This window comes from Chelonoidis abingdonii, chromosome 13 (assembly GCF_003597395.2).
Source record: "Chelonoidis abingdonii isolate Lonesome George chromosome 13, CheloAbing_2.0, whole genome shotgun sequence".
In the NCBI taxonomy this organism is placed as follows: domain Eukaryota; kingdom Metazoa; phylum Chordata; order Testudines; family Testudinidae; genus Chelonoidis; species Chelonoidis abingdonii.
The window spans coordinates 6,831,342-6,856,171 of record NC_133781.1 but is presented as its reverse complement, the minus strand read 5'-3'; the positions used below and the strand labels follow the sequence as shown (position 1 = coordinate 6,856,171).

The 24,830-nt window shown below is 44.4% G+C and overlaps 1 protein-coding gene across 4 annotated transcripts; it reads left to right on the top strand.

The window, feature by feature from the left end:
- The first annotated feature begins 575 nt into the window (after window positions 1-575).
- Window positions 576-24,698, top strand: TMEM220 (transmembrane protein 220). Of its 4 annotated transcripts, none has more exons than XM_032803884.2 (6): window positions 576-775; window positions 3,942-3,971; window positions 4,632-4,692; window positions 6,993-7,116; window positions 9,260-9,319; window positions 24,429-24,698. In XM_032803884.2, exons 1-6 carry the CDS (start codon window positions 686-688, stop codon window positions 24,472-24,474), a joined length of 411 nt encoding a protein of 136 aa, XP_032659775.1. In that variant the 5' UTR covers window positions 576-685; the 3' UTR covers window positions 24,475-24,698. The 4 variants fall into 4 exon arrangements, with proteins under 4 accessions (XP_032659775.1, XP_032659758.1, XP_032659766.1 ...); XM_032803867.2 differs by lacking the exon at window positions 24,429-24,698 and adding an exon at window positions 14,148-15,315; XM_032803875.2 differs by lacking the exons at window positions 9,260-9,319; window positions 24,429-24,698 and adding an exon at window positions 14,148-15,315.
- Window positions 24,699-24,830: the final 132 nt, after the last annotated feature.

The window sequence follows — 24,830 nt, the reverse complement described above, 5'->3', positions numbered from 1 at the left end:
AGCTACTGTAGCTCGCTGTATTTCAGAATGAAGACCCATCCCATGCACTGAGAAAAATCCAGCTGGGTTGGAAAGCAGCAGCAGGTCACTGCGAACGCGCCAGCCACCTGAGATACGGCTCTCTGCACGGGCTCTTCTTCCCAAAGCGGAATCCAGTTCCATGCCCCCTTCTGCTCTTCACTTTTAAACTGGGACACAGTTTGCAACCAACGCCTGGGTTTCTCTCCCTCAGCTCCATCCTGGATCCCTCCTCACTCCTGTGAAACTCACCTGGCCAAATTTTCTAATGGCTTTTTCCTAGCTGTATCGCAGGGGCTCTGCTCTGCTGCTTTCGATGCGGCTGATTCCAGCCTCCTTGGAACTTGGCTTTTGCGACTCCGCCCTCAGCTTGCGCCGTCCTACGTCTTTTCGGTGGGGCGAGGTTCCCTTCCCCCGTACATGCCCTCAAGAGACCGAGGCCGCCCCCTTACTGCCCTGCACCCAAAGGGAGCGAGCCCTGCCCCTAGGCGGTCGCCCCGTTACCCCCACCCCCTATTAGGGGACCGAGCCCCGCCCTGTTACGTTCCCCCTGACCTGGAGCAGGACCGAGACCGGCCCCGGCCCCGCCTCCGCCTCGTCTCGTTCAGTTACCCAGGTTCCGAGCCGGGCCTGTCCAGGCGAGGTGGGGTTCGGCGCGGCCTGCACCATGGCGGGCAGCTGCGCCGGGTCGGGCCGCTTATGGAGACTCTGCAACCTGCTCATGGCCGCCTTCTTCGGGCTGGCGGCCGCCGTGCAGGTGGGGCCAGGCAGAGGGTGAATGGGGCCGGGGTCGGTCAGGCTGGGGGTGAATGGGGAAAGGGGCTCGGGGGAGGGGGGTGAATGGGGCTGCAGTCAGTCAGTCAGGCTGGAGGTGAATGGGGAAAGGGGCTCGGGAGAGGGGGGTGAATACACAAAAATAAAATAATTCTACATCTGTAAGTTGCACTTTCACAATAAAGAGAGTGCTCTACAGTACTTGCATGAGGTGATTTGAAATATACTATTTCTTTTGTTTATCTTTTTACAGTGCAAGTATTTGTAGGCTGATATAATGTAAAGTGAGCACTGTACACTTTGTATTCCGTGTTGTAATTGGAATCAATCTATTTGACAATGTAGAAAACATCAAAATATTTGAATAAATGTTCTGTTATCTTTTGAGTGTAATTAAAAACTTTTTTTTTTGTCTCATGCATAATTGCTAATTGCAATTAATTTTTGTAATCCCTTTGACATCCCTAATGATGATCTAGTCCCTGTGCCAGCTCACAGGACTGGAGTTTTCATTTGCAGGTTATTGTTCATGGAGTTTGGTGTGGAAATGGCTCATAGAGAAGCTTGCTCCTGTGCTTGTGTAACAGGCCAGTGTGTAAACTTCCCTATGATGTTCTGTTCTATGGAATACTGCATGTACTGCAGTTTTGGCTATGTAGTTAGTTGCTGCAGCCCATTGTGGTCAGATCTTGTGAGGAATGTCATCAAGAAGTGATGTAGCTTTCATCTGTCATAAGAGAGAAACTCTGTCATGGGTTAACCCTGCCATCATACACTGCCAATTTGGGGCTATTCATGGTGGAGTGGGGCTTCCTGAGCCCCTCCAGGGGTTTAGTGGAAGTGTAGTTTTATCAGGGAGCAGTTCTCTTTGGGATTGTCATTCCCTTTAATTAGGTGGAGCAATTCATATGAGGAAAGTCAGATGAGAGGAAATTTATCTATATCCCAGTGATAAAATCAGAAGGAAATTGGACAGTATTTTATCAAACCTGGCTATATGCAGGACTGAAGAGGGAACATAGGAAAATTGGTAATTAATAAATATTACATAAAGAAAAATAACAGTAGGTTTCTCCAGCATTTAAATTATTACAGCATAAAATAGGACTTGAAATAGACAATGAAATTGAAAAGGAGGAAATACAGTTCTTCAGTGACTGAAATCTACCCCTATAGCCTGTGTGTACATAATGCAGGTTAAATCTAGATGGACATTAAATCAGATTGCCCAGGGTGGACAAAATAGATAAATTACTTCACTATACATCAGCCAAGCCATAAGCAAGGCTCCATGGACTCTGTGGTGAACTGGATTTACATTTTGCATCAGATTGTGTATTAAAGATGAGGAACTGAGCTAGGTAACAGGGCTATGCACAACCACAGAGTTGGCCTGCTGCCCTATCTCTACCCATCCTACTCAACCTCCAGCTGATGTGAGACATGGAGAAGCATGCTGGAGAGGAGCTATGTTTGCCGGATAGTGTAGGTCTTTTGTCAAAGCCCAGCTCTTCTCCATCCCACTTCTCCCAGGACAACAGAAATGATTTAACCTGTCCTCATGATTGCCATATACAGCTCCCCATTGCATCTTAATAATAATAGGAGATATACCAATCTCCTAGAGCTGGAAGGGACCTTGAAAGGTCATCAAGTCCAGCCCCCTGCCTTCACTAGCAGGACCAAGTACTGGTTTTTGCCCTAGGTCCCTCAGTGGCCCCTGCAAGGACTGAACTCACAACTCTGGGTTTAGCAGGCCAATGCTCAAACCACTGAGCTAGCCCTTCCCCCATCCAGTTAGCTTTCCCTGTTCACCAGACAGTAGAACCGTGGAGTGCCCTTAATGTGCCAATGACTCAGTGTATGGAGGGTGGAGATGCGTGGCAGGATTTACTCCTGGAGGGATTCTGCATCAAAAAATTAAAAATTCTGCACGTTTTGTCAAAATAATGCAATATAATTACACTAGGTTCAGTTGTTTTGGTAATTTATTTAAAATACAATACAGAAAAAAGTCAGACTAACTATTCAGCAGTTTCTAAACACATGAAAGTTACGTTACAAGCACTTGGTAACTAATACCCTGCATTCCAGTTATAATCCTGGATTTTCATTTAAATACAGTATAGAACACCAAACAGCCCCCCCCCCAAAAAAAAAGAAAAGAAAAGAAAAAGTAAAGCGTAGTTTTAAATTGCTCAGACTTTCACGCATGAAAATCATACAGTTTTGTTAATCATTGTCCTAGACCTGGTTGGGTACTTTGGAAAGTGCTTGTTCCTGATTGTCCTGACGTTTTATTGACTGTTTGGTAAATGTTTTATTTGCCCTCAAAGTCTTTTTTTTAAATGGGTAAGTAAAATAAATCCTGAGCTGTAATTGAACCCCATTGTGACACTTTGGCACAAGAAAAAAGTGTATGTGCACTGTGCCACTTGTGATGACTGGGCTTCCAAGCCAGAGGGACCTGAGAAAGTATGACTCTCAGGGGAGAGTTTCCTTAGGCAAATCTAGAAAATCTTTGACTAAAATATAATAATCTGGAAAATCAGAAGTCCTCTGAAGAGGTGATGTGTTTTACAGATGGAGCAACTGAGGCACAGAGAGGAGAAGTGACTTGCTCGAGGGCATGGTCACCCACCAAGTAAGCTGGGAACAGAGCCCAGGTCTCTTTATTCCACAAGATAGTACTGAACTCAAAGTACAGTCTTCCTTGACTGAGTCCAAACTCCAGCTGGCTCAGATTGGCAGTTTTGCCCCAGGGTTAGCATTGAAAGCTGCCCCCTGCTCTTATTCTTTGGTGTTATCAAGAAGAAACTGTCGCCCATAATTCTGTTTAAATTGGTGACAGTTGGTATAGATGGGGAAAATGTGCTTCCCCTGCACAACAAAATTTTGGTCTCTGGATTCTCTATTATGTGCATCCAGATGATGACAACAGCAGTGCAGGGTGCCTATGCACATATGTGGCTTTAACCAACTATTCTCTCCAAAATAAGAGAAATCTGAACCAAGAGGATCCTTTTAATTAAGTACTTTTTATTCTTGACTGAGCTGGGAGGGCAAATGTAGGTTTGAGAATCCTGACACCAGGTGAAAGCCTGTAAGATCTTGTCTGAGTGCTTATTTTGACCTCTTTGTTATTCCAGATAAATGACCCTGATGCAGGACTGTGGATAGTGAGTATGACTACAGACTTTCCTAGCTGCTGAAGAATCTGGAGCATTTTATAGGAGAGAATCCTAAATTCACTCCTTAGTTGAACATCTGCCCCCTTTTCTGTTACAACCCCCTTCTGAAAGGTTTACAGTGGCTCTTCTAGCTTTGGCCTGACCTGTGGCGCACAAGTTCACAACATGTGGGTGACTTCAGACCATCTGAATGGGTTCTGTAATTTGCCTGGAGCAGGTAAACCTGAAGCCTGCTTTGGATGAGCTTTAAATCATTGTCCCTGATAAAATAAGCAGCTTTTTAAAATGACACCTTTTGGGAACATCATCTTCCATCTGAGCAGTGACCTAGGTTTGGGGAGGCAGTGGACAGGTTACTCAAGTTTAATTAACTGTCTGGCACTTCCAGGGTTTTTTATTCCACTTTGCTTGCCCCCACACCCTGCCATCTTTGTCTAGGGCAGGCACCAACTATCTCTTCTCCTCCTTCCCTGGGGCACATACCTCCTGATCTGAGTATCTCTGGGCTCCACGTCACCTCTCTGTATTGTAGTTGCTCCAGATAACCTGCTCTCCTGCATTGTGTAAATGATCTGGATGGGATGTGGGTGCTTCTCTGTGCTCTGCCTTCTCATGCTACAGAGTGGACTTGCAATATCTCACTAACAGGTGGTCTACATTGTACCTGCTGTCCTTACACTGCTTGTTGGCCTTAATCCGTCAATTACAGGTATGATATTGGCATTCTAAATTGACTCACTGGTCAGATCTTCACCCCAAAGAGATTGGTTTTAATTTTTTGTCATGGTAGGATGCAAACCCAAGGCTGCATGGACTGGTCCACGACTGCAGGTGGTGAGGTGCCCATTTACAGGAGTGATGGTGACTGGTTTCCTGTTTGCAGGCGGACATCCTGGAAATGGATTTAGTTCATTGTCTCTGAATGAATTCCTTTCTCTGAGACATCCTTATTACTGCACCTATGCTGCAACAGTCTGGTTCTAGTACAGAATGGTGATCTGTTGGGCTGAGCATGAGACTGCAAGCCAGAAACTTCCATGTTCTAGTCTTTGGCTCTGATACTCCCATTGGCAAGTCACTGAACTTCTCTCTGTATCCCCATCTGTTAAAATTGGCATAATTCTTATCTATCTCCTAGGAGGGCTGAGGGTTAATGTCTGTACAGTGTTCTGAAGAGATAAAAGTATAATTACCAAATACAGTGATTACCACACAAGGTGCACATACAGCAGTGTAGTATTCTTAGGGTACTTCCACAGTTGTGATTGATCTATTGGGGATCGATTTATCGCGTCTTTATCTGCTGTCAACTCCTGTATTCCACAGCGGCGAGAGGTGGAAGTGGAGTTGAAGGGGGAGCGGCAACAGTCGACCCTGCGCCATGAGGACGCGAAGTAAGTCAACCTAAGATATGTCGACTTCTGCTACACTATTCTCGTAGCTGAAGTTGCGTATCTTAGGTCGACCCACCCAGTGTAGACTAGGCATTAGTGGTTATAATATGACATGGTAGGAGTTTTAAGATTGTATAGTCACTGGGGAATGCTATCTGCTGGCTGAGACTGATGCGGCTGTATTTACAGGGACCCTGTCAGGCCAAATTTGGCCCAGGAAATAAAAGTAAGGTTTATACAATCTAAGATCACTAGAAGTGTTTCCTTGATTTTTTTTCTCTCATTAGAAAAATTATTTTCTATATGCTAAATGACAACTATATATGCTGAATGAGTTTTATTCTGGATTGAGAAAAATCCTGACAAAGCAAAGTCAGGTCTCCATGAGAGAGCACGGTATCTCTTCTGTAACATGCTGCATCAACTCTGCCTCCTAAAATGCTGGCTTTGTTAAATAAAAGTGTAACAGTTACTGCTCATAAATAAAACTTGCTCTGCAGCATTTCCAACCTTAAAATTGCAGCATTTTGCTAGTGCAGAAGAGCCTGAAAATGAAATTGAAAGTCTGTTTTCAATGCCCAAATTGAAATAAATGTCAAACATAAACAGACAGGAGTGTTGGAAAGGGAAATCATTTTTCCAGATTCTTTTGGTTTAGATAGCTTAAAGTTTATTCTCACATTCTTGTATATTTTAAGGACATTTGTTTTTCCTAATTATTTTTATCTTGATATTGCCAAATCAATAAGAAGCATTTCATATCAGGACTGTGAAAGGCCTTGAGCTGCAGCTAGTTCTACAGAACCATCAGCCTTCTATGTAGACCTACTCCAAAGTCAAAAAAGTCATACACAGCTCTCTTCTATATTGGGAGCCTGTAATCAGGGTTCAGCCCTGAAGAGATTTTGTTTATTAAGGCTTCTGGTTTTCCATTTGTTGACTTGTTGTTTTGGAGGTCAGCCAAAGAACCATTTGTTAGTCACTTACCTCTGCCTCCCATAGCCCTCCAGTATGGACCTGGAAGCCACAAGCGCCTGTGTCTGGGCCCCTTCTGATCTTTCCTGGAATATTTTGCCTTGCTTGAGGCAGGGACAGCTCATGCCTTAGAATTTTGGGGAGCACTCTGATGTCACTGCCAAGAGCCTGACAGGGGGCATAGAGTGTCAGGAAGTCATGCTCCTTGCTATGTAGAGGCTTCAGTTTGTAATTCTCCATGGCCTTTCTGAAGCCTTTGAACAGTGGAGCATGTTTCTGTTTCCTAGGGAGGATCTGTGATGGTCTTCATAGCTGTGGAGCTGCCAAGGAGATGTTTCCCAGGAACTCTGAAATCTGAAATCCATCCAGAGCTTGCATTTGTCAACAGTATTTCCAGACCAGAATTCCTTCACCATTCCAAACACCTGGATACATAAAAGAGCAAGTTCTGCCTAGTATTGCAGCAGACGCTGCTCCATCCCTCCTTCCTAGCGCTTGCGGAAGGGTCCATTTTCACACAGCTTCTTTACAGTCTGGAAGACTTGGGATGTACTTCATGCTCATGGCTGAGGGGTGAAAACATTATCTAAAGTTGTATCTGTTCATACACATTTAGTAGCTCCAGTCTATTCTTCCCCAGATAATGTTGTCTGGAGGAGCCTGTCGGATCTGCATTCTGCTGCTTGTTTAGTTGGGACCATTGCCTTGGGGTGCTCTTTGTTCACTTATGCAAAAAGTAACATCTTGCATGAAGAGGAAGGAAGGTGAGTAATGCATCTGTTCTGTCCTAATCCATACAGTCCATGCATGAAGCTGATTGTCCTTCTGCCAGCTTACTCCCAGGCAACGAAGCTTCAGTTTTTGGTTGCTGTAGTGAGTGGGTTGGCCCTAAAAAGACAGGAGTCAGGCTGGGCGTTGCTAGTCCAGCAGTATGTTGGACAAACCGTTGACGAAGGGGCCAGTGAGCACAGGTTGCAGCTTGTCTGAATCCCCTGTTCTCTTTGCTTTGGTCAGTCACAGTTGGGGATGGGGTAGGGATCAGTACTGACTTGCAAGACTGGCGCTGTACCTTGGAAGCCCCCTATGTTCTGACTCCAGAGCTTTAGAGGCAGGAATTGGGTAAGTTTTTTCAGTATTGTGTTCAGGGTGGATTGATGCAAATGAAGTGATTTAAATCATCAGTTTTAATAAACTTTTCCATTTGCAATTCAGCTATTTTCTGAAGAAAGGTGCACTCTTATTGCTTGATATAACCATTACAACGTGTTGATTTACAATTAAATAGAGCCTTTACACTAGATTTGGTACATCTCTTTGCTACCTGAGAGTGAGCACTATAACTATATACATTTATGTAAACAATTATATAGCTTAATATTTTCAAATTCTTACTATAATTTATGGTTAATATGTCAGAAAAGGGCAAATTATATATTGCTTATTTACTGGATAGTTAAACAAATCATGCGCAAAAAGTTAACTTCATGAGGATGGTAACTGGAATTTAATTAAGCACACACAACAGCATATAAAATGTATTTTTTATTAAAACAAACTTAAATGTTTTTGATAAATAAACTTCCCATATCAAAACATGTTTCGCATTCACAACTAAATGATTTATTAAACAAAGGGATTAACTGTGATCCGTGAATTAAATGGATTATTTCAGGTCAGCCTGGGAAAGTTTTACACGAGCATGTTTGAAATTGACTGGAGCTTAAATTCCTACTCCACTTAAGTCTCTTGAAAGTGAGAGAGTCTTCTAAATCACTTAGGCTGAACTATTGTGCTATATTTATAAAACTTGACTGCAAAAGTTAGACTTGGGCAAAACATCTTTCTCTGTATAGAAAAGAAGCCCTTAATTCGTAGAGGCTCATGGATTCAGTATATTTATTGTTTATTTAAATGTTCAAAGATAAGTAGTTTAAGCCTTAACATATTTTGTATTAAATTCAGATTTCATTTTAAACTGGTGTATTTTTAATAAGAAAAATTTTTATATAACAAAATAGAAAACGTTTTTAAAAATTGAAAAAAAATCAGTTTTTATCCCCTTAATTCTGTTTGGCTGGTACCATGTACTTACTTGTTTGGGCTGGAATACTGTCAAGTTGTTGGAGACTTGATGGACAATCTCCACTGCTGTGAAGCCCAGGAGAAAGGGGGTTGAAAGTGAAGGATGCAAATTCCCACTTGGCAGAGACTCAGATATTCCTTTGTTTGAGTAAGCAAAGTGCTTGCTTGTGTACAAGGTAAAAGTGATGGTGTCTTATGTTGCTGTTTAAATGGACACCCTGAGGTGTAGTTTACAGATTTATCTGTATTTCTGTAAAAATTTTGGTTCAACGGTTGTGGTGTGAGTTTGTACATATTCAGCTATCATATCATTATATATAGTATTAAAAGGAGTCTAATAGAAAATGGAAGCAGAAATCTCTGCAGAGTCTGCAAATTGGTTGTGTGCATGTGGAGTGAGGGGTAGGAATTTCATTCAGATTTCTGTTAGCTCAGATCCTGCTTTAACAGTAAATCTAATTCCTCTTAGGGGAAGCTTGCATGCCTACCCTTCTCTGCAGAGAATTTGTCCTTTTGTGTAAGCAAATACTTGTGTACAGGGGCGGCTCTAGGTATTTTGCTGCCCCAAGCACAGCAGGCAGGCTGCCTTCGGTGGCTTGCCTGCGGGAGGTCCGCTGAAGCCGGGGTACCAGCAGACCCTCCGCAGGCATGCCGCTGAAGGCAACCTGCCTGCCACCCTTGCGGCAACCAGCAGAGCACCCCCCACGGCTTGCCGCCCCAAGCATGCGCTTGGCGTGCTGGTGCCTGGAGCCGCCCCTGCTTGTGCGCATTGTATTCTGACTTTTTTTTTAATTTTTCATTTATTTATTTATTTATTTTGTATAGGGAGTTGTTTGGTCTGGTGATTATTACAGTATGGATGAATCTTTGCCGCAATTCAGCAAAGTAAGTCTTTAATCTATTTGTATATTGACGGTTAGTGATAGTAAAAGGGTATATACTGCAGGGTTGGCTGCAGCTAGCCATTTTCTATCCACAGGTGATTTTGGCTGTGTGCTGCCTTGCTGCATATTATTGTCTAAATCCTGCTCAGACTTCGGCACAGCACCATGTTCATTTGGGTTTCTGGAAGGACAGGGTCTGCTTGTCATAAGCAGCGTAAAGCAAAAGGGAAGAAGGGTGAGGCAAGCCTTGTCCTTAGGACAACTTGAAGGAAACTTTATGCTCCTCCTGCAGAATCTGAAGGTGGGGATGTTTCTTCCTAAAAAGAGACTGTATGTCTTGTATATTGGTAGCATAATGTTAGCAGGTGTAGGCAGTAACTGCAAAAAACAAGGTGGCAAAAGTGTTTCCATTAGAACATTGTTTACATGATCTCAGAACTTTTTGGTAAGTGAACTTAAGCTGAAATGGTCTGAAGTTTTTTTACTCCCAAGCTGATTTTATTTATTTATTTATTTTTTGGAAATCAGCAAATGTTGTTCAGCTGTTATATGAAGATCAATTCCTCCCCCCCCCATTCTGACCACCAGTTTTTCCAAATAGACAATTCAAAAATAGGGGAATATTAATAATTCTGTAAGTCCTATGTGACCGTATGACTGCTTGGATGAGTAGAGAGGACTCATGTGAGCAAGACTGTTCAGTGCTGGGCTCTTGAAATGTCGAATATCTTGTTGAGGAGTGTGTGCCCCTGTAGGTTGGAAAATACTATTTTGATTATTTGTACAGCATTTTGACAGTTTAATTATATAAATACTTCTTATTAGCACATGAAAATGCCACTGTCCAGCTACACACTTAAAATGCGTCTTGGACCACAACTGTAGCCATGCCCAGCTTTGCCCAGCAGCTACAGGGCATGTGTCAGCCTGTGGCTTATTGGTTCCTGCTCCCTATGTAAGTGTGCAGTTTGGGAAAGATTTTGAGAGGTACTAGAGCAGGGGTGGGCAGTACTTTACACAAGGGGGCCACTCCATGAATTTTGGTAAGTCGTACCGGGCTGCACATTTCTACTTTATTAATGGAGGAGGTGCAGGGTCTGAGTGCAGGAGGGAGCTCTGGGCTGGTGTAGAGTGTTGGGGTACAGGAGAGGGTGAGAGGTGTGGGCTCTGGGAGGGAGTTTGGTGCAGGAGGGGGCTCCAGGGTGGGGCACTGTATTGGGGTGCAGGAGGGGCAGTAGGGTCTTCGAGAGAGTTTGGGTGCAGGAGGGGGTTCTGACCTGGGATTGGGGGTGTGTGTGTGGGGGAGGTGTGAGAGTGCAAGGTGCAGATTCTGGCTGGGAGGCGCTTTCCACAGGTGGCTCCTGGCAAGTGGCACAGCAGGGCTCAGACAGGCTGCTGCTGGCATGTCTCTGCATACCCCTTGAAGGGAAGGGGGCAGCGGGTCTCCATGTGCTGCCTGAACCTGCGAGCACTACTCCCACAGCTCCTGAGAGCTGTGAGGACGGAGCAGGGGCAGTGCACAGAGCCGCCTCCCCCCCGCCAGAGGCATGCCGAGACATCCCAGCAGCAGATGGCCATTTCTGGCAGCAGCATGGAGCTATGGCAGGCAGGCAGCCTTGGTGAGTGCCCCGCTGAGCTGTGGGACTTTTAGTAGCCCGGACTTCGAGATTGCGAGGGGGCAGAGGAGGCTGGACAGAAATTTTAGTCAGGGCGGGCTGGACAGAAATGTTAGATGGGCCAGATCTGGCCCACAGGCTGTATTTTGCCCATCCCTGCACTAGAGACAGTATGGCCTCTGGCTATGTAACTGAGAAATGTCCATTTGTTTTTTTCTATTTAAAAAACAAACGAAGAAACCAAAAACAAGTGTAGGGAATTAACTGCAAAAGACCATGTAAATGCATTTTTTTACTTTAAATTGTGCACACTTTGCAAAGGTTGCTGTAGAAACCTGAACTTGGTTGGAGTGCACAAGCCCTATTATCTGTCTCCCTCTCACTCAATGTGTTTTTATGTTTTTTGTTAAATGTTTCTAATAAAATGCAGTAGGGCAGAGTTGGTGGCTGGATAGCACAGTGACTAGTGCTTTATGCTGAGATCAGTGTCATTGCTATGGGAATCTTCACTTTTGCATCCTCTGACTTTATTTCAGTTGTGTTACCTTACTGTTATATTAATGTGTTTTCCTTTTAACGTGACTATAATTTGATCTGTCTATCCCATTGTGCCGAGCCTCTTTGTTGGACCTCAGCATGTGCTTTAGCACCTTCACACAGTGGCATTTGCTGTATGGCAGCCATCACTGGGAATTAGGGTGACCAGATGTCCCGATTGTATAGGGGCTGGCCTGATATTTGGGGCTTTGTCTTATACAGGTGCCTATTAACCTCCACCCCAGTCCTGATTTTTCACACTTGCTATCTGTCACCCTACTGGGAATATCCTTTGTTGCTTAGGTTGCCGGCCCACATCCTTGGAGTGGAGTGCTGTCTGATTGTTTCCTTGAGGTGGGATGCACATAGGTTGACCAGATGAGATGAAGAAAATATCAGGACACATGGGGAGGGAGGTCTGCTGGTGGAGCAAAAAAAAACCAGTGCTGCCAGCGGAGCAAAATATCGGGACAAATTGCATCCCAACCACAGATCGGTCGGGACGCAGGACAACCACCCAAATATCAGGACGTTCCCGATTTTATTGGGACTTCTGGTCACCTTAGATGCACATAGCAGCCAGATGCAGGCAGCAATTCCTGTGTTACCCACTCTGAGTCCCTGCTGACTGAGAGAGTTCCTGGTGGAGCAAGGAGAATGCTTGGTGGCTGGCCCAGTGCAGCCAGCCTCCCACTCTGCACACTAGTAATGGGGCATAATGTATGTAAGAAAGGACCCTAATGAGGAGTGGGCTGACTCCACTGCCATCAGCGTAAGCAGATTCTCTGCAGCCTGCAGTCATCTTAGGAGGAGAGGGAGACAGAGCTTGGGAAGGACATGACAAAATTGTGCTGGGCATTAAACCAGCATCAGAGCAAAGACCTCAGCATTTGGAAAACCTGTACCAGCTCTGACTTTGAAGATGGGGTTGGAAAATGATCAGCTACTCAATGAGCATTGCTAGTATCCAGAGCAGTCTGCCACATGCTGCAGTTCCTGCTCTTTCTCTGAGCACCTCAAGGGCAGTGTTTGTACCCTAGAGCAGTGACTCTCAACCTTTCCAGACTACTGCACCCCTTTCAGGAGCCAGAATTGTCTTGTGTACCCCAAGTTTCACCTCACTTAAAAAATACTTGTTTACAAAATCAGACATAAAAGTACAGAAGCATCACAGCACACTAGTACTGAAAAATTGATTACTTTCTCCTTTTATCATATAATTATAAAATAAACTGAAATATATAAATATTGTACTTACATTTCAGCATATAGTATATAGAGCAGTATAAACAAGTAATTGGATGAAATTTTAGTTTGCACTGAATTTGCTAGTGCTTTTTAATGTAGCCTGTGGTAAAATTAGGCAAATATCTAGATGAGTTGATGTACCCCCGGCAGACCTCTGTGTACCCCCAGGTGTTTATGTATCCCTGGCTGAGAACCACTGCTCTAAAGAGTGGTGTATGATGCCCAGTAAGGGCTCTGTCTTGTGCTCTGTCCCACTAATACTGCTCTCATCTATCAGAAAGCCTTAAGAGCAAAGGGCTGTTCCATTAGAACTAAAGAGAGAAGATCCAGGAACCCTACAGAGATGTTGTCTTTAGAGGAGCAGTACCTGTGTGCCATGTACTGCAAGGAAATAGTTTCTGGAATAAGCCAGGAGCCAGTGTTTAAAGGAAAGTAGCAATAGAGACTATCCATTTGCTTCATTATTTGTCTAGAGAAGAGTTAAATGGCACAGTGTGCTACTACTTAAGCTTTTCTGGTGAGCTCAAATCAAATCCAGACTCAGCACAAGGGTGGTGATCTCTAGCCACACCACAAAATCTCAGCGCAGCTCCTCAAATCAAGGAAGGCCTACACCTAGTGTAGTAAAGGGGGCAAAGAGTATGTCTGCAGTTAGGGCGTGCCATTAGACCTCACTTTAAGGACTAAAATACACCCTTATTGCAAAAAGATACAAACACAAAACTACTCTTGAGCTCAGTCTTTGTTCCTTGTGGTAGTCACTGCCCCCATCAGTAAAGATGCAGCAGTGGAGGAGCAGCATGTATGTTTGCCTCATTTACGCTAGGCCACTAAGAATTATACTTTGGTACATGCCCAGTGAAAATATAGTCTGGGGAATCTGCATGTGTAAGCTGAAAAAAAGTAGTACTCCCAAACGATCAGTCTAGAAAAATCTGGCTGCTTTCTGCCTCTGGGTTGAAATCCCTGCCTTTCTTCCTTCCGTTGCTCTGTCTGCCTGGATTCTTACTTGCTGAACAGGGGTCTAGCTGTGTTCTGCTGCTGCAAGAAGGGAGGCTTTGATGTTCATCACTAAAAGTTGAGGGGGATGTAGCCACATGAACTTGGGACAGCTGAGCAGCTCTTCAGTGCAGGTAGGGAAGGAGCAGAGAAGGGGAATAAGTGGGCAGGCTCCCGGACAGGTGCTGCTGCCTGCTCCGTTCTCCTGTCACATTAAAGGCAGGGTTTGGGAGCAGGCACAAAAGCTTCAGAAAAGCCATCTGTAGCAGCAGCGGCCAGGGAGATTTTGTGGCATGCTGATTGCAGCTCATCAGCACTGCTTTTCTCCAGGCTCCTCAGTGTGATGAGGAATCTCACCCCAAGCCAAGCCACCTCTGTTGCTAGCTGGGTTTGATCTGAAATAACACCACTGTCTTTTGTTCTTTCTAGAAATCCTCTGGGTGGAATTCGTCTGATGGTTGCAATTTCTCTCTCTCTCTTCCCCTTTGTAACATGGCTTTACATTTACATGAACTCAGAGATGCGATCATCCTGGCCAACTCACTGCAAAACTGTGATTTAACCAGAAAGGAACAAACACACACAAATATTCTAACAGCTATTTGCCTTCAGCTTTCGGTTCTCAGTTGAAAACTGGTATTGGACCAACAGGAACTGCAGCTATGGACCAAGAGCACTTTGCTGCCTCAAACAGCGCAGTTTGAAATTTGAAATCCACAGGTTGGTCCATGGAAAGAAGAGATGGCTGGATAATAATGATAACAAACTGTGTCCTTCATGTAGTGATGACACCACAGCTCCTGTATCACTGTCTCCTCCAGTACCACAATGAACAGGAGCAGGGGCAGATCAGATCCTGGTAAATATGTGCCCTTAGTGTGGGATGAGCAATTGTACAGCAGCATCTGCTAGGAACTCTTAGAAAGGACAGAAGCATTCAAATGAGATCCTTTCCTCCTCCCTCAGGGCCTTAAAGTAAGCAGCCATATTTTTATGGGCAGTGATATCAGTGGCTGCTGGGAGATCTGAAAAAGCTAGCAGGGATAGCTGTTCTGTCTGTTTAGTCAATGTGAATAGTTCAGACTCCATCATACCTAGGCTGAAAGTGGACACAGAATTCAGGTTTTTGGATAACTGCAGCGTTGCTTCTCAGCTGAATCACACATTTAGAAATCTTCTCCACAAAGTATTAAAGGTGGCAAGTGTGGCTGTTGTGGTTTTTATTACTGACTCATGGGCCAACTAAAACGTGGGACTACGGGAAGGATTGACAGGTACTGTGGGCCAGGGGCGAGGACACCAGCGTAAGAGTCAGAGGCCTGCAGTCTATTCCCTACTCCGCCACTGACCTCCTGTGTAACCTTATTTCCCTTCCTACCCTTTGTCTGCTTTGTCTGTTATGGAGGGACCAATTGCAGTTTCATAGTTAAGATTAAGTTTGGTTTTGTTCTACAAGCGGGGATTACCCTCTGTATGACAAATACCGTATGTCCTCTCCAAGCTTAATCATTTGCCTTTTGAATATTGAATGAATTTTCTAAGCATTTATGAGTAATTATGTTAGAGTTAAAATTAAATGGGTATTTTTAGAAATTTAGCATCTTATGTCAGACTTTTTTTTGGTCTATATTGATGTTATTAATGGAATAACACAAGACTGTGCATGAGATTTTAGGGAGGCTGACTACATTTGGAGAAATATTTTAAGGGTATTGGTCACTTTTTGCTGTTCTTCATAATTAAAAGTTCAGCAGCACTGATAAATGTTCGACAGCAAATTCCATGAAGTTCCACTGTCTTTTAAAATGATTGCGTTCTTATATTGTTTTCAGTGGGAGTGAGGCCAGAAGCTGCCCTCAGGAAATATGGCACTGCCACTGCTCCTCACAGCTTCCTCTCAAAAACCAGCATACCATCTTCCCTGAGCTCTGTTTTGATTCATTCTCACTGGGAACAATGGGAGGCAGTTGCCATTTTGAAAGAGGGCATCCTAACTGAGGGCAGTGTTTGCCCTCTGTCCTATTGAGAATAATGGGAGATGCTGGCTATTCTGAGAAAAGGGCAACTCTTTGTGAGTTTCTCTGAAGGAGACTTCAAGTATCAGTCTCTACTGACAAACTTTCAGCCCTGAAAAATAATGGCAAACAATGATTCATTAATCCAAACTATTTTGTTTGAGGGGCAGTCTCGTCTTTTCTCTGCAGCTCACTTCGCTTTTGCTGTGCATTTAGTCCTCTTCTTTAATCTTGGAGTTGTCTGCAAATTTGAGCGTAGCTTAATTTTCAGTAAATAGGCCTCAACAAAGGAGGACACAAGTCAGTTGTGCAGGGGGGTAGATGCCTTTAGTTGGTCATGAAGCCTTAAAAGGGTCCTGGTTTTGGCTACGCTTAGCAGGAAAAGTCACTGGGTGAAGACTGACATTTTTGTCCCAGCTCTGATACAGCTCCCCCTGCTGGATGCTCACTAGGCTGCTGTTTCTATCCTAAGAGGGAACCATTGTGCTCTTAAGATTTCCTTAATCTGGGAAGGATTCAGCAAGGTTTGTATGAGTCTTTGGCCCCTCGGGCATGCTTATTGAGCCCAGACTCTACCCATTGCCCCTTTAGATAAGTGGGGCTGGTGGTCTAGCTGACCCAGCCCCACATCCTGGCTGGTTCTGACCCCACAAGACACACTGATAACCTCAGCAAACCTTTTCCCTGAGCTCCAGCCTTGTGGGCAGTCTGGTTTACTGTGTCTTTTTCCAGGGCTGTGTGATAATTGATGTGCATAACACACAGGTTTTGCAAAAGTTTAACACAATTACTCTTTAGCTACCCCAAGAAACATACAGATTTAGACAAAAACACTTCTATGCCCTTGTCATCATTGAGTCCCAGGGTCTGGTCTGTGTCCCAACCTGTAACACGTCTCCTGGGAGTGACTCCTTTAGTGGGCTGGGCCCCAAGGGTGCATGCAGTCTACAGGCTTTGTGGGTTCCAAGACTGGGCTGTTGGCACCAGCAATCCCTGTCTCTCCATAGCTCCCTGCAGCAAATACAGCCGAGCCAGACTCATGTGAGAGACTTGTACTATCCCTTTCATGGTGCAGGGCTCTCAGTGAGTATTACAGCAACACAGACAGCCTTTGCAAAACAAGGTACTATTTATTAGTCACTCGGCAACAGAATCTGAAAATCCTAAATTGGCACAGAGACATATGAGTTAAAGCTTAGTCCATGCTAATTATCCCTGAGCTCAGCCAAGCTGTTGTGAACCCATGTTCAAGCTGTCATGCACTTTCTCTCATCCTCTTAGCTCCCAGGTGTCTATCCCTTCTTCCAGAAACCAATGCTTTATCCTCCCACTTCACACCCAGGGCCGGTGCAACCATTTAGGCTACCTAGGCGGTCGCCTGGAACACCATTTTCTTCAGCAGCGACTGTGGTGGCCAGATCTTCAGCTGCCCCGGTCGGCACCGACATTTAGGTGGAGAGAGCTGGGGCAGGGGGGCGTGGGGAGGGCTGCCTGCAGCAAGTAAGGGGGAGGAGGTGGCATGCAGGGGAACTCCCCGCCCCACCTCCTCCCTGAGCACGCTGTTGCTGCTTCACTTCTCCTGCCTCCCAGGCTTGCGGTGCCAATCAGCTTAGGTGCCACAAGCCTGGGAGGTGGGAGAAGTGAAGCAGTGATGGCGTGCTCGGGGAAGAGACGGAGCTGGGATGAGCGAGGGTCGGGGGGGCGCCTCAGGCTGGAGGGGGGGAGCTGCTGGGGCGGGGCTCAGAGCACGGGGGGGAGTGTCTCAGGGCGAGGGTGTGGGGGGGGGAAAGAGTGCAAGGTGGAAGTTTCACCTAGGGCACAAAACATCCTTGCACCAGCCCTGCTCACATCTTCCAGTCCTTTGATCTTTAGTGGGATCTTTGCTCAGTTTCCCTGTTATCCGTCTCCCTCTGGGTTGTTGGTTGCTAGGTGTCAATGTGGTGGGGATTGGGTTTGGCCTGGGCTGCTCAGATTTTCCACTGACATGGAGTAGGCCTTGGCCGGTTCTTTTTAGTAATCCATTCAGGCTCAGACAACTGTGATATCCCTCCAATGGTGTTTCCACGTGCATAGAGAATAGTCAAGGTTTAACGACCCTCCTTTGTTAGTCTGTGTCATTCTGCCTTGGAATTTCAGTCCAAGATGGTGGTAAAAGGTCAGCAGAGAAGGCAGAGTAGCCTCACAATCAAAGTGGCATTTATAGATTGATATTATAAACTCTCCATATAGATTATCAAATGGGAATTCATAAATTGTACATAGACACAATCCCCTGTCACATCTTCATTGAAAAAGAAGCTGTGCATAGCTCAGTGGGTATATCTATGCTGCAGTTGAGATACTTGCAGCTGGCCTATGTCAGCTGACTTGAGCTCTGGCTGTTTAATTGCAGTGTAGACAGTTGGGTGTGGGCTGAAGCCTGGGCTCCAGGACCCTGGGAGGGGGAGGGTTCTAGGGATCAGGCTCCAGCCTGAATCTGAATGTCTACACCAGAATTAAACAGCCCATAGGCCTCTGTCAGCTGATGGGTCAGACATGGGTTTTTAAGTGCAGTATAGACATACTCAGTGTAAGAACCCCTAGCTTAGCTCAGAATTTTTAAGATTTGTAAATGTGCTTATTGACCAACTTCTGATCTTGCATACACCAGTGTAAATCTGGAGTAAATGCAACAAGATCCAGATTTATTCCAGTTTTACACCAGGAGAAGAATCTGATGAGAATCTGACCCATTTTCCTCTTCCCCAGTAGTAACTGTTTTGAGTAATTTAGTATTATCTGCAAACTTTCCTACCTCACTGTTTACCTCCCTTTTCCAGATCATTGATGAATATATTGAACAGAACAGGTCCCAAAATTGCAGGGGACCCCACTATTTACATCCCTCCATTGTGAAAACTGACCATTTATTCCTACCTGTTGATTCCTATCTTTTAAACCAGTTACTGATCCATGAGAGGACCTTCCCTCTTATCCCATAACTGCTTACTTTGCTTGAAAGCCTTTGGTGGGGGACCTTGTAAGCTTTCTGTTAGGGCACTCCTGTGGCAGCATTGGGGGATCAGTACACCTGTCAGCTGAAGTGGTTGGCAGCCTGGCTTGCAGTCATATAATTGACAGTTCAACCTGCAGGGGGCAGGTTCAGCATGTTAACAGGTAGTCTATATCTCAGGCCTGCTAAGGTGAGGGCTGAGCAAACAAACAGGCAGCATTTTTGGCCTTCTGGCCAAAAGATTAGCATGCACCCAGCCCCACATACAGGGCCAGGGTAGGGGGACCCAGGCCCATCCTGCTTCACTGAGTCCCTGCCCAGGGCCCTAGAAGTGATGGGTAATCCTACCATGGGGTCAGTGGGGAAACATGCTGTAGTAGGAACAGGGCCTGAAACATAAGCCCATGTATCAGAGGCCTGTGCTAAAGTAGTCAAAACCTTGCTGATACAAAGCAAAGTTAAGTTGGGAGCAAGAGGAAGGCCCTGTTCAGAGAATTTAGCAAGCATAGGGCTGATATCGCAAAAACACATATTCCTAAGAGGTGGTAGGCACAAAACACTCACACAAGCACATTCCGGAAGGGTGGTACCAGAACACCCTGATAAACATTTCCCACAGATAACAGGGACATGCTGACCCACCTTAAGGATAAGGTCAGGATGACAGCATGAAGAATAGAGCTGTTTTGATCAAACCTACAGGTACAAGGCAATGGGTAGCACCACCCTAATACATCAGATATGTCAAGGGTGATACATCTTTATATAGTGATACGAACAAGTTATGTATCTCGGAGGGAGCATCTTTGTCCAGCTGAGGGGGCAGTGGAAAGTCCTGCCACTGACAGCTGCATCCATTGTCATGGGCATACGTGTTAGTGTACCTGTAACCATTGAGCAGGGGCATTAGCACCGTGCTTTGTCGGTAATAAACCTGGCCAGGCACCTTTGCTGTTAAACCAAGTCTTGTGGTCTTATTGGGTAGTTTGATTGGAGACTGCTGTACGGGCTGTCTGGCCAGAGTCAGTGCAGCACGCAGAGGGAACACATGCACACAGCTGAACATCTGACGAGACATGTGACTTTTGCCTCATGTCTCAGCAGTACAACCAGACCAACTTCTTGTTTCCCTAGGCTACTTCCTGCTGGTGCTGCTCCATCACCACTTTGACCTGGTTCTCAGACTTGTGGTCAGGCAGCCCTGTCTCCTGGGGCAGTGGTTTGACTTTTCTCTCTGCTGCCGGTCACAGGCTCGACTGAGGGTTCAACTCCCTGGGAGGGACGTCTGCCTCCTTCTCTGGCCAAGCCCCAACTGAGCTACAGGACCCTGCTCTTATACTTCCTGCCATGCCACTGCATTTCCTGTGAGCAAGCTGGGGTTAGCTGTACCCACCAGGGGGAATTAACTCCCTCTGTCTCACTACAGACCTTGTCAAAGGCTTTCTGAAAGTACAAGTACACTACGTGAACTGGATTACCCTTTCCTCATGCTCTTTATACACTCAAATAATGCTAATAGAGTGGTGAGGCACAATTTCCCTTTACAAAAACTCATACTGACTCTTCTCTAATAGAGTTTGTTCATTTGTGTCTGATAATTCTGTTCTTTACTATAATTTCAATGAATTTGCCTGGCATTGAAGTTAGGTCTACCAGCCTGTAATTGTCAGGATCACCTCTGAAGCATTTCTTAAAAATTGACAGTTCATTAACTTTCCTCCAGTTATCTGGTAGAGAGGTTAATTGAAGCTTTAGGTTACATTACCACACTTATAGAAAGGTAGGGCTTGACGGGACCCTGAGAGATCATCTAGTTCAACCCCCTGTACTGAGGCAGGACGAAGTCTACCTAGACCATTTTTGACAGATGTTTATCTAACCTGTTCTTAAAAGCCTCTAATGATGAGGATTTCACAGCCTCCCTTGTAAATCTATTCCACTGCTTAACTATCCTTATAGTTAGAAAGTTTCCCCCCAAATATCTTACCTAGATCTCCCTTGCTGCAGATTAATCAGATTCAGGAGAACAATTTATAACCTCACCTTTATAACAGCCCTTAACATATGTTGGCATATGATATGTCAACAGAATGTGTCAGAATTTTAAGTGTTATCTTTACAGTCCATGTAAAATTAAATTTACGCTAAACTAAAAAAAAAAGCTAAATCTATTAATTAGACTCTAAGTGGCACATAACACATACATGGCTATTTTTTATCTCTAAAAGAAGGGGAGTGGGGAAAGACTAGGCTCTGACTTCTTACTGGTACTGTATGATTTGCTGAAGATATTCTCTCAATATGTCATCATAGAATGATATATGCTGGGATTTCAGCAAAGCGTCAAAACTTTAGAATTTTTTTTTTTTAAAAGCTAGGTTAAAACTATTACTGTGGTCCTACTTTATTCTGGGCAAGGTGGAGGTCACTAGAGGGGGAGACAAGACATAGCCCCCACTCCCACAGGAGTATTCCATCCACAGCTGGCTGAGAGAAAAAAGGACCAGACGATGATGGCCAATCACTCTTTACCGAGTATGATCATCTTCCATGGGAGTTTCAGGTCCTGAGGTTGCTAATAAGGCCAATCCTTGAACCACAAGTTCCATTACAATGAAGGCAGATGTTTTCAGGCTCAGCAGGAGGTTGTTGACCATGACTGGAAACCAGTCTCTCCTTCCTCCTGCGCCTCTTGTCCTCTTCAGCTTGTCAGTGAGCAAGTTCAAAATGCAGGGGACCACCATCTAGGACTTCACTCCATTTTAAGTGATCCTGGGCAAGAGTCTCCCAAGTGTCAATGTCAATATTACACCTTTTTAGGTTGTCCTTCAGCAAGAACCAGATATATTACTGCTAGACTAGTGGTTGCCAAACTTTTTATTAAGTCAACCCACCAATTCCATTTTGTCTTTTTTTTTTTTATGACCCATCATTACACATATGTCCTCTCTGCCCCAGCTCTGCAACTCTAATCCAGGCACAGTGCAGAGGGAAGGCTTGAGAGGAAGGGGTTGGAAAGTGACCCCGCTCCTCATTCACCTCACTGTGGCAGCTCCTGTCCTGTGGGACTGGCTTCCCACTCCAGGTGTTATGGGAGGCTCCCCCTCTGCCAGTTGGGCCAAATTTGAGTGGCATTGCAATGTGGAGCATGGGGTCACAGCAGCAATCAAGGGTGGCCAGGCCATATTTAAGTGATGCTATGCCCCTGGTCACATCACCAGAGCAGGGAGCCAGGCTTAGTCCTGTAGAACAGAAGCTGTTGCTGCAGGGTGGCTTGCTCTCCAGTCCTCCCTGTCCCATACCTCCCACCCACAGTGGGCCAGGAATAGCATATATTTGCCCAGGCCAGGGCCCAGTGATAGGTTAATCCAGTCCTGGATGTGGCAATCCATCTAGAATCTTCCCGTGGGCCAATGGTGGGTCGAGACCTACCATTTGGGAAATACTGTGCTAGACCATTGGTCATCCGCTTCTTTAGTTTTGTCTTCTCCCACCTGTTCATCCAATAATCTTCACCCTCTTCTTTCCACCTTCAATTTCCCTCCACCACTGCAGACAATAGCACTGTACTATTCCTGTACATATGACTTTCACAACACAGCAAATAGAAGCAAAGTAAAACAACTCATGAGAACTGCATGACCCTTCATCAGTTTCTGATCAGTGAGAGCACGAGAGTGAAAGTAGTATATGAAGAAAGCAGAGTCATAAGCATATGGGGAAAGATTCTCTTGTTCAACAATTTTTATAATTGGTATGGTTGGAAATAGATGGCAGAGAAGCAGGCTGTGAAGGCATGGGATACATGTGATCTTGCATCAAATTTAGATGGGGTGGGTGGGGACAGAATAAAGATACAGTGCACCAGAGAAGTCAATTGCTAGAAGCATTCTACATCACAGACAAAATAAATCAAAGTAATAGCTTACTTCACTTATCAGCATCAAGCAGTACTCTTAATAGTGGCCTTTATAACCAAAAAAAAGGGTGCTTTTGACCACTATTTATTTTTAATCAGGTTTTAACTCAAACTAAACAAAACATTAACTTAATATTTTCACCCATACCAGCTATCAAAAGCAATTTAAGCTCTCCATTAGTCTTGATCTACCACAACCACCGGTTTAAAATACCACCCTACTTCACTTCTCACATGCTCTGTTCATATCAGAGGACTTCAAGCAAAAAGCCTTCTAGAAGTGCCATCATCATGCTAAACAGCACCTGCCTAATGGGATGGTGGGATGAACAGCTTCAAAGTACAAGCATAACTTTGATTTTTATTTTGAAAGTCCTCCACTCCAATATATTTAGCTTATTGCACTGACTTTTTGAAAATATGCTTATGGACTATATGAATTTATTTTTTAAAATAATTAAGCATATGAATGATACGCAAACCCTCCGAACTACAGAATTATTCAGTAAAACCGTGTTCATACTCTAAGCAGATATTGGTTCTCTGATATTTTAATTAACATATTTCCAAGACAATCCACCAACACTGTGAGAATCTAACAATAGGATGCCAAACCCTGATTAGGACTTTTGGACACAACTGTAATTTAAGCCAGCTGCTCTCCACCTTTCCAGACTACTGTACCCCTTTCAGAAGTCTGATTTGTCTTGCACACTCCCAGGTTTAACCCCATTCAAAAACTACCTGCACCGTAGCAGTTCTGCAATTTCATATTTGAGTGCCTTCAGAACTCTTGGGTGAATATCATGACCCTGGTAATTTATTACGGTTTAATTTAATTTGTTCCAAGACCTTTCCTAGTGACACCTCAGTGTTGGATTTGTCACCTAAAAAGAATGGCTCATGTGGGAATCTCCCTCACTTCCTCTGCAGTGAAAACTGATACAAAGAATTAATTTAGATTCTCAATGGCCTTCTCTTGAGTGCTCCTTTAAGACCTTGATTGTCCAGTGGCCCCACTGATTGTTTGGCAGGCTTCCTGCATCTCATGTACAGCCTTTGCTAGCAGGTCTTCAAATTCTTTGTTGGGCTGCCTAGTCACACTTACACTAGACTTGCCAGAGTTTATGCTCCTTTCTATTTTCCTCACTAGAATTTCACTTCCAATTTTTAAAGGATGTCTTATTGTCTGTAACTGCCTCTTTTACAGTGCTGTTGAGCCATGGTGGCATATCTTACTGTTTTATTTTTTTATTTGGGGCTTTACATTTAGTTTGAGCCTCTATTATAGTTAGTTTAAATAGTGTCAAGGTGTCTTGCAGGCATTTCACTGCTGACTATTCCTTTTAATTTCTGTTTACCTGGCTCTCTCATTTCTGTGTAGTTCCCCTTTTTGAAGTTAGACGCTACTGTGGTGGGTTTCTTTTGTATTTTCCCCCTACAAGGATGTTATATTTAATTATATTATGGCCACTATTACTCAGTGGTTCAGTTATATATACAGAGAGAGAGACTCTGTGCTCCACATAGGACTTAATCAAGACTTGCCTCTCCCCTTGTGAGTTACAGGACTAGCAGATCCAGGAAGTAGTCATTAATGGCATCTAGACATTTTATTTCTGCATCCCCTCCTGAAGTGACATATATCCAGTCAATATGGAGATAATCTCCCTGAACATTTCATCTATAAAATCATAAATCCTCTCCCTAGACAAAAAACAAAAACATTCAAAGGAATCTGGTTTTTAGAGGTAAAAAGTATCTACAGCTTCTGCTGATTTCAGGAAGCAAACTACTGGCAGGCTGAAGAATATCAATGTTAGTGTTTGAAAAGAAGCTGAATCACACCTGATCGGGATAAGATTTCCATTTCATAACACAGTGTGACTAATAAAGATGCACTAATAACTCCTTGCCATACCTTTTAATGTTGCTTGTGCCTTTTGTGCCACAATAAGTAACAAATTGTTCACTTTTAACTGTTTCAAGCAGAAGCTGTCCAAATCAAGTTGCATTTATTTCAGATTGTGTTGAGTTGTTGGCTAGCCATCCTCTGCCCTACAGCAAGAAGCTAGACCTTGTTTCTTGCTTCTTGAAGAAGTAAAACTTCTAAGATACCAGCTCTGAGAGGAGAAGGTTGACAGCACTAAGGCTCTATTTATCAGGCTTGAAGCTGTAAGCATCAT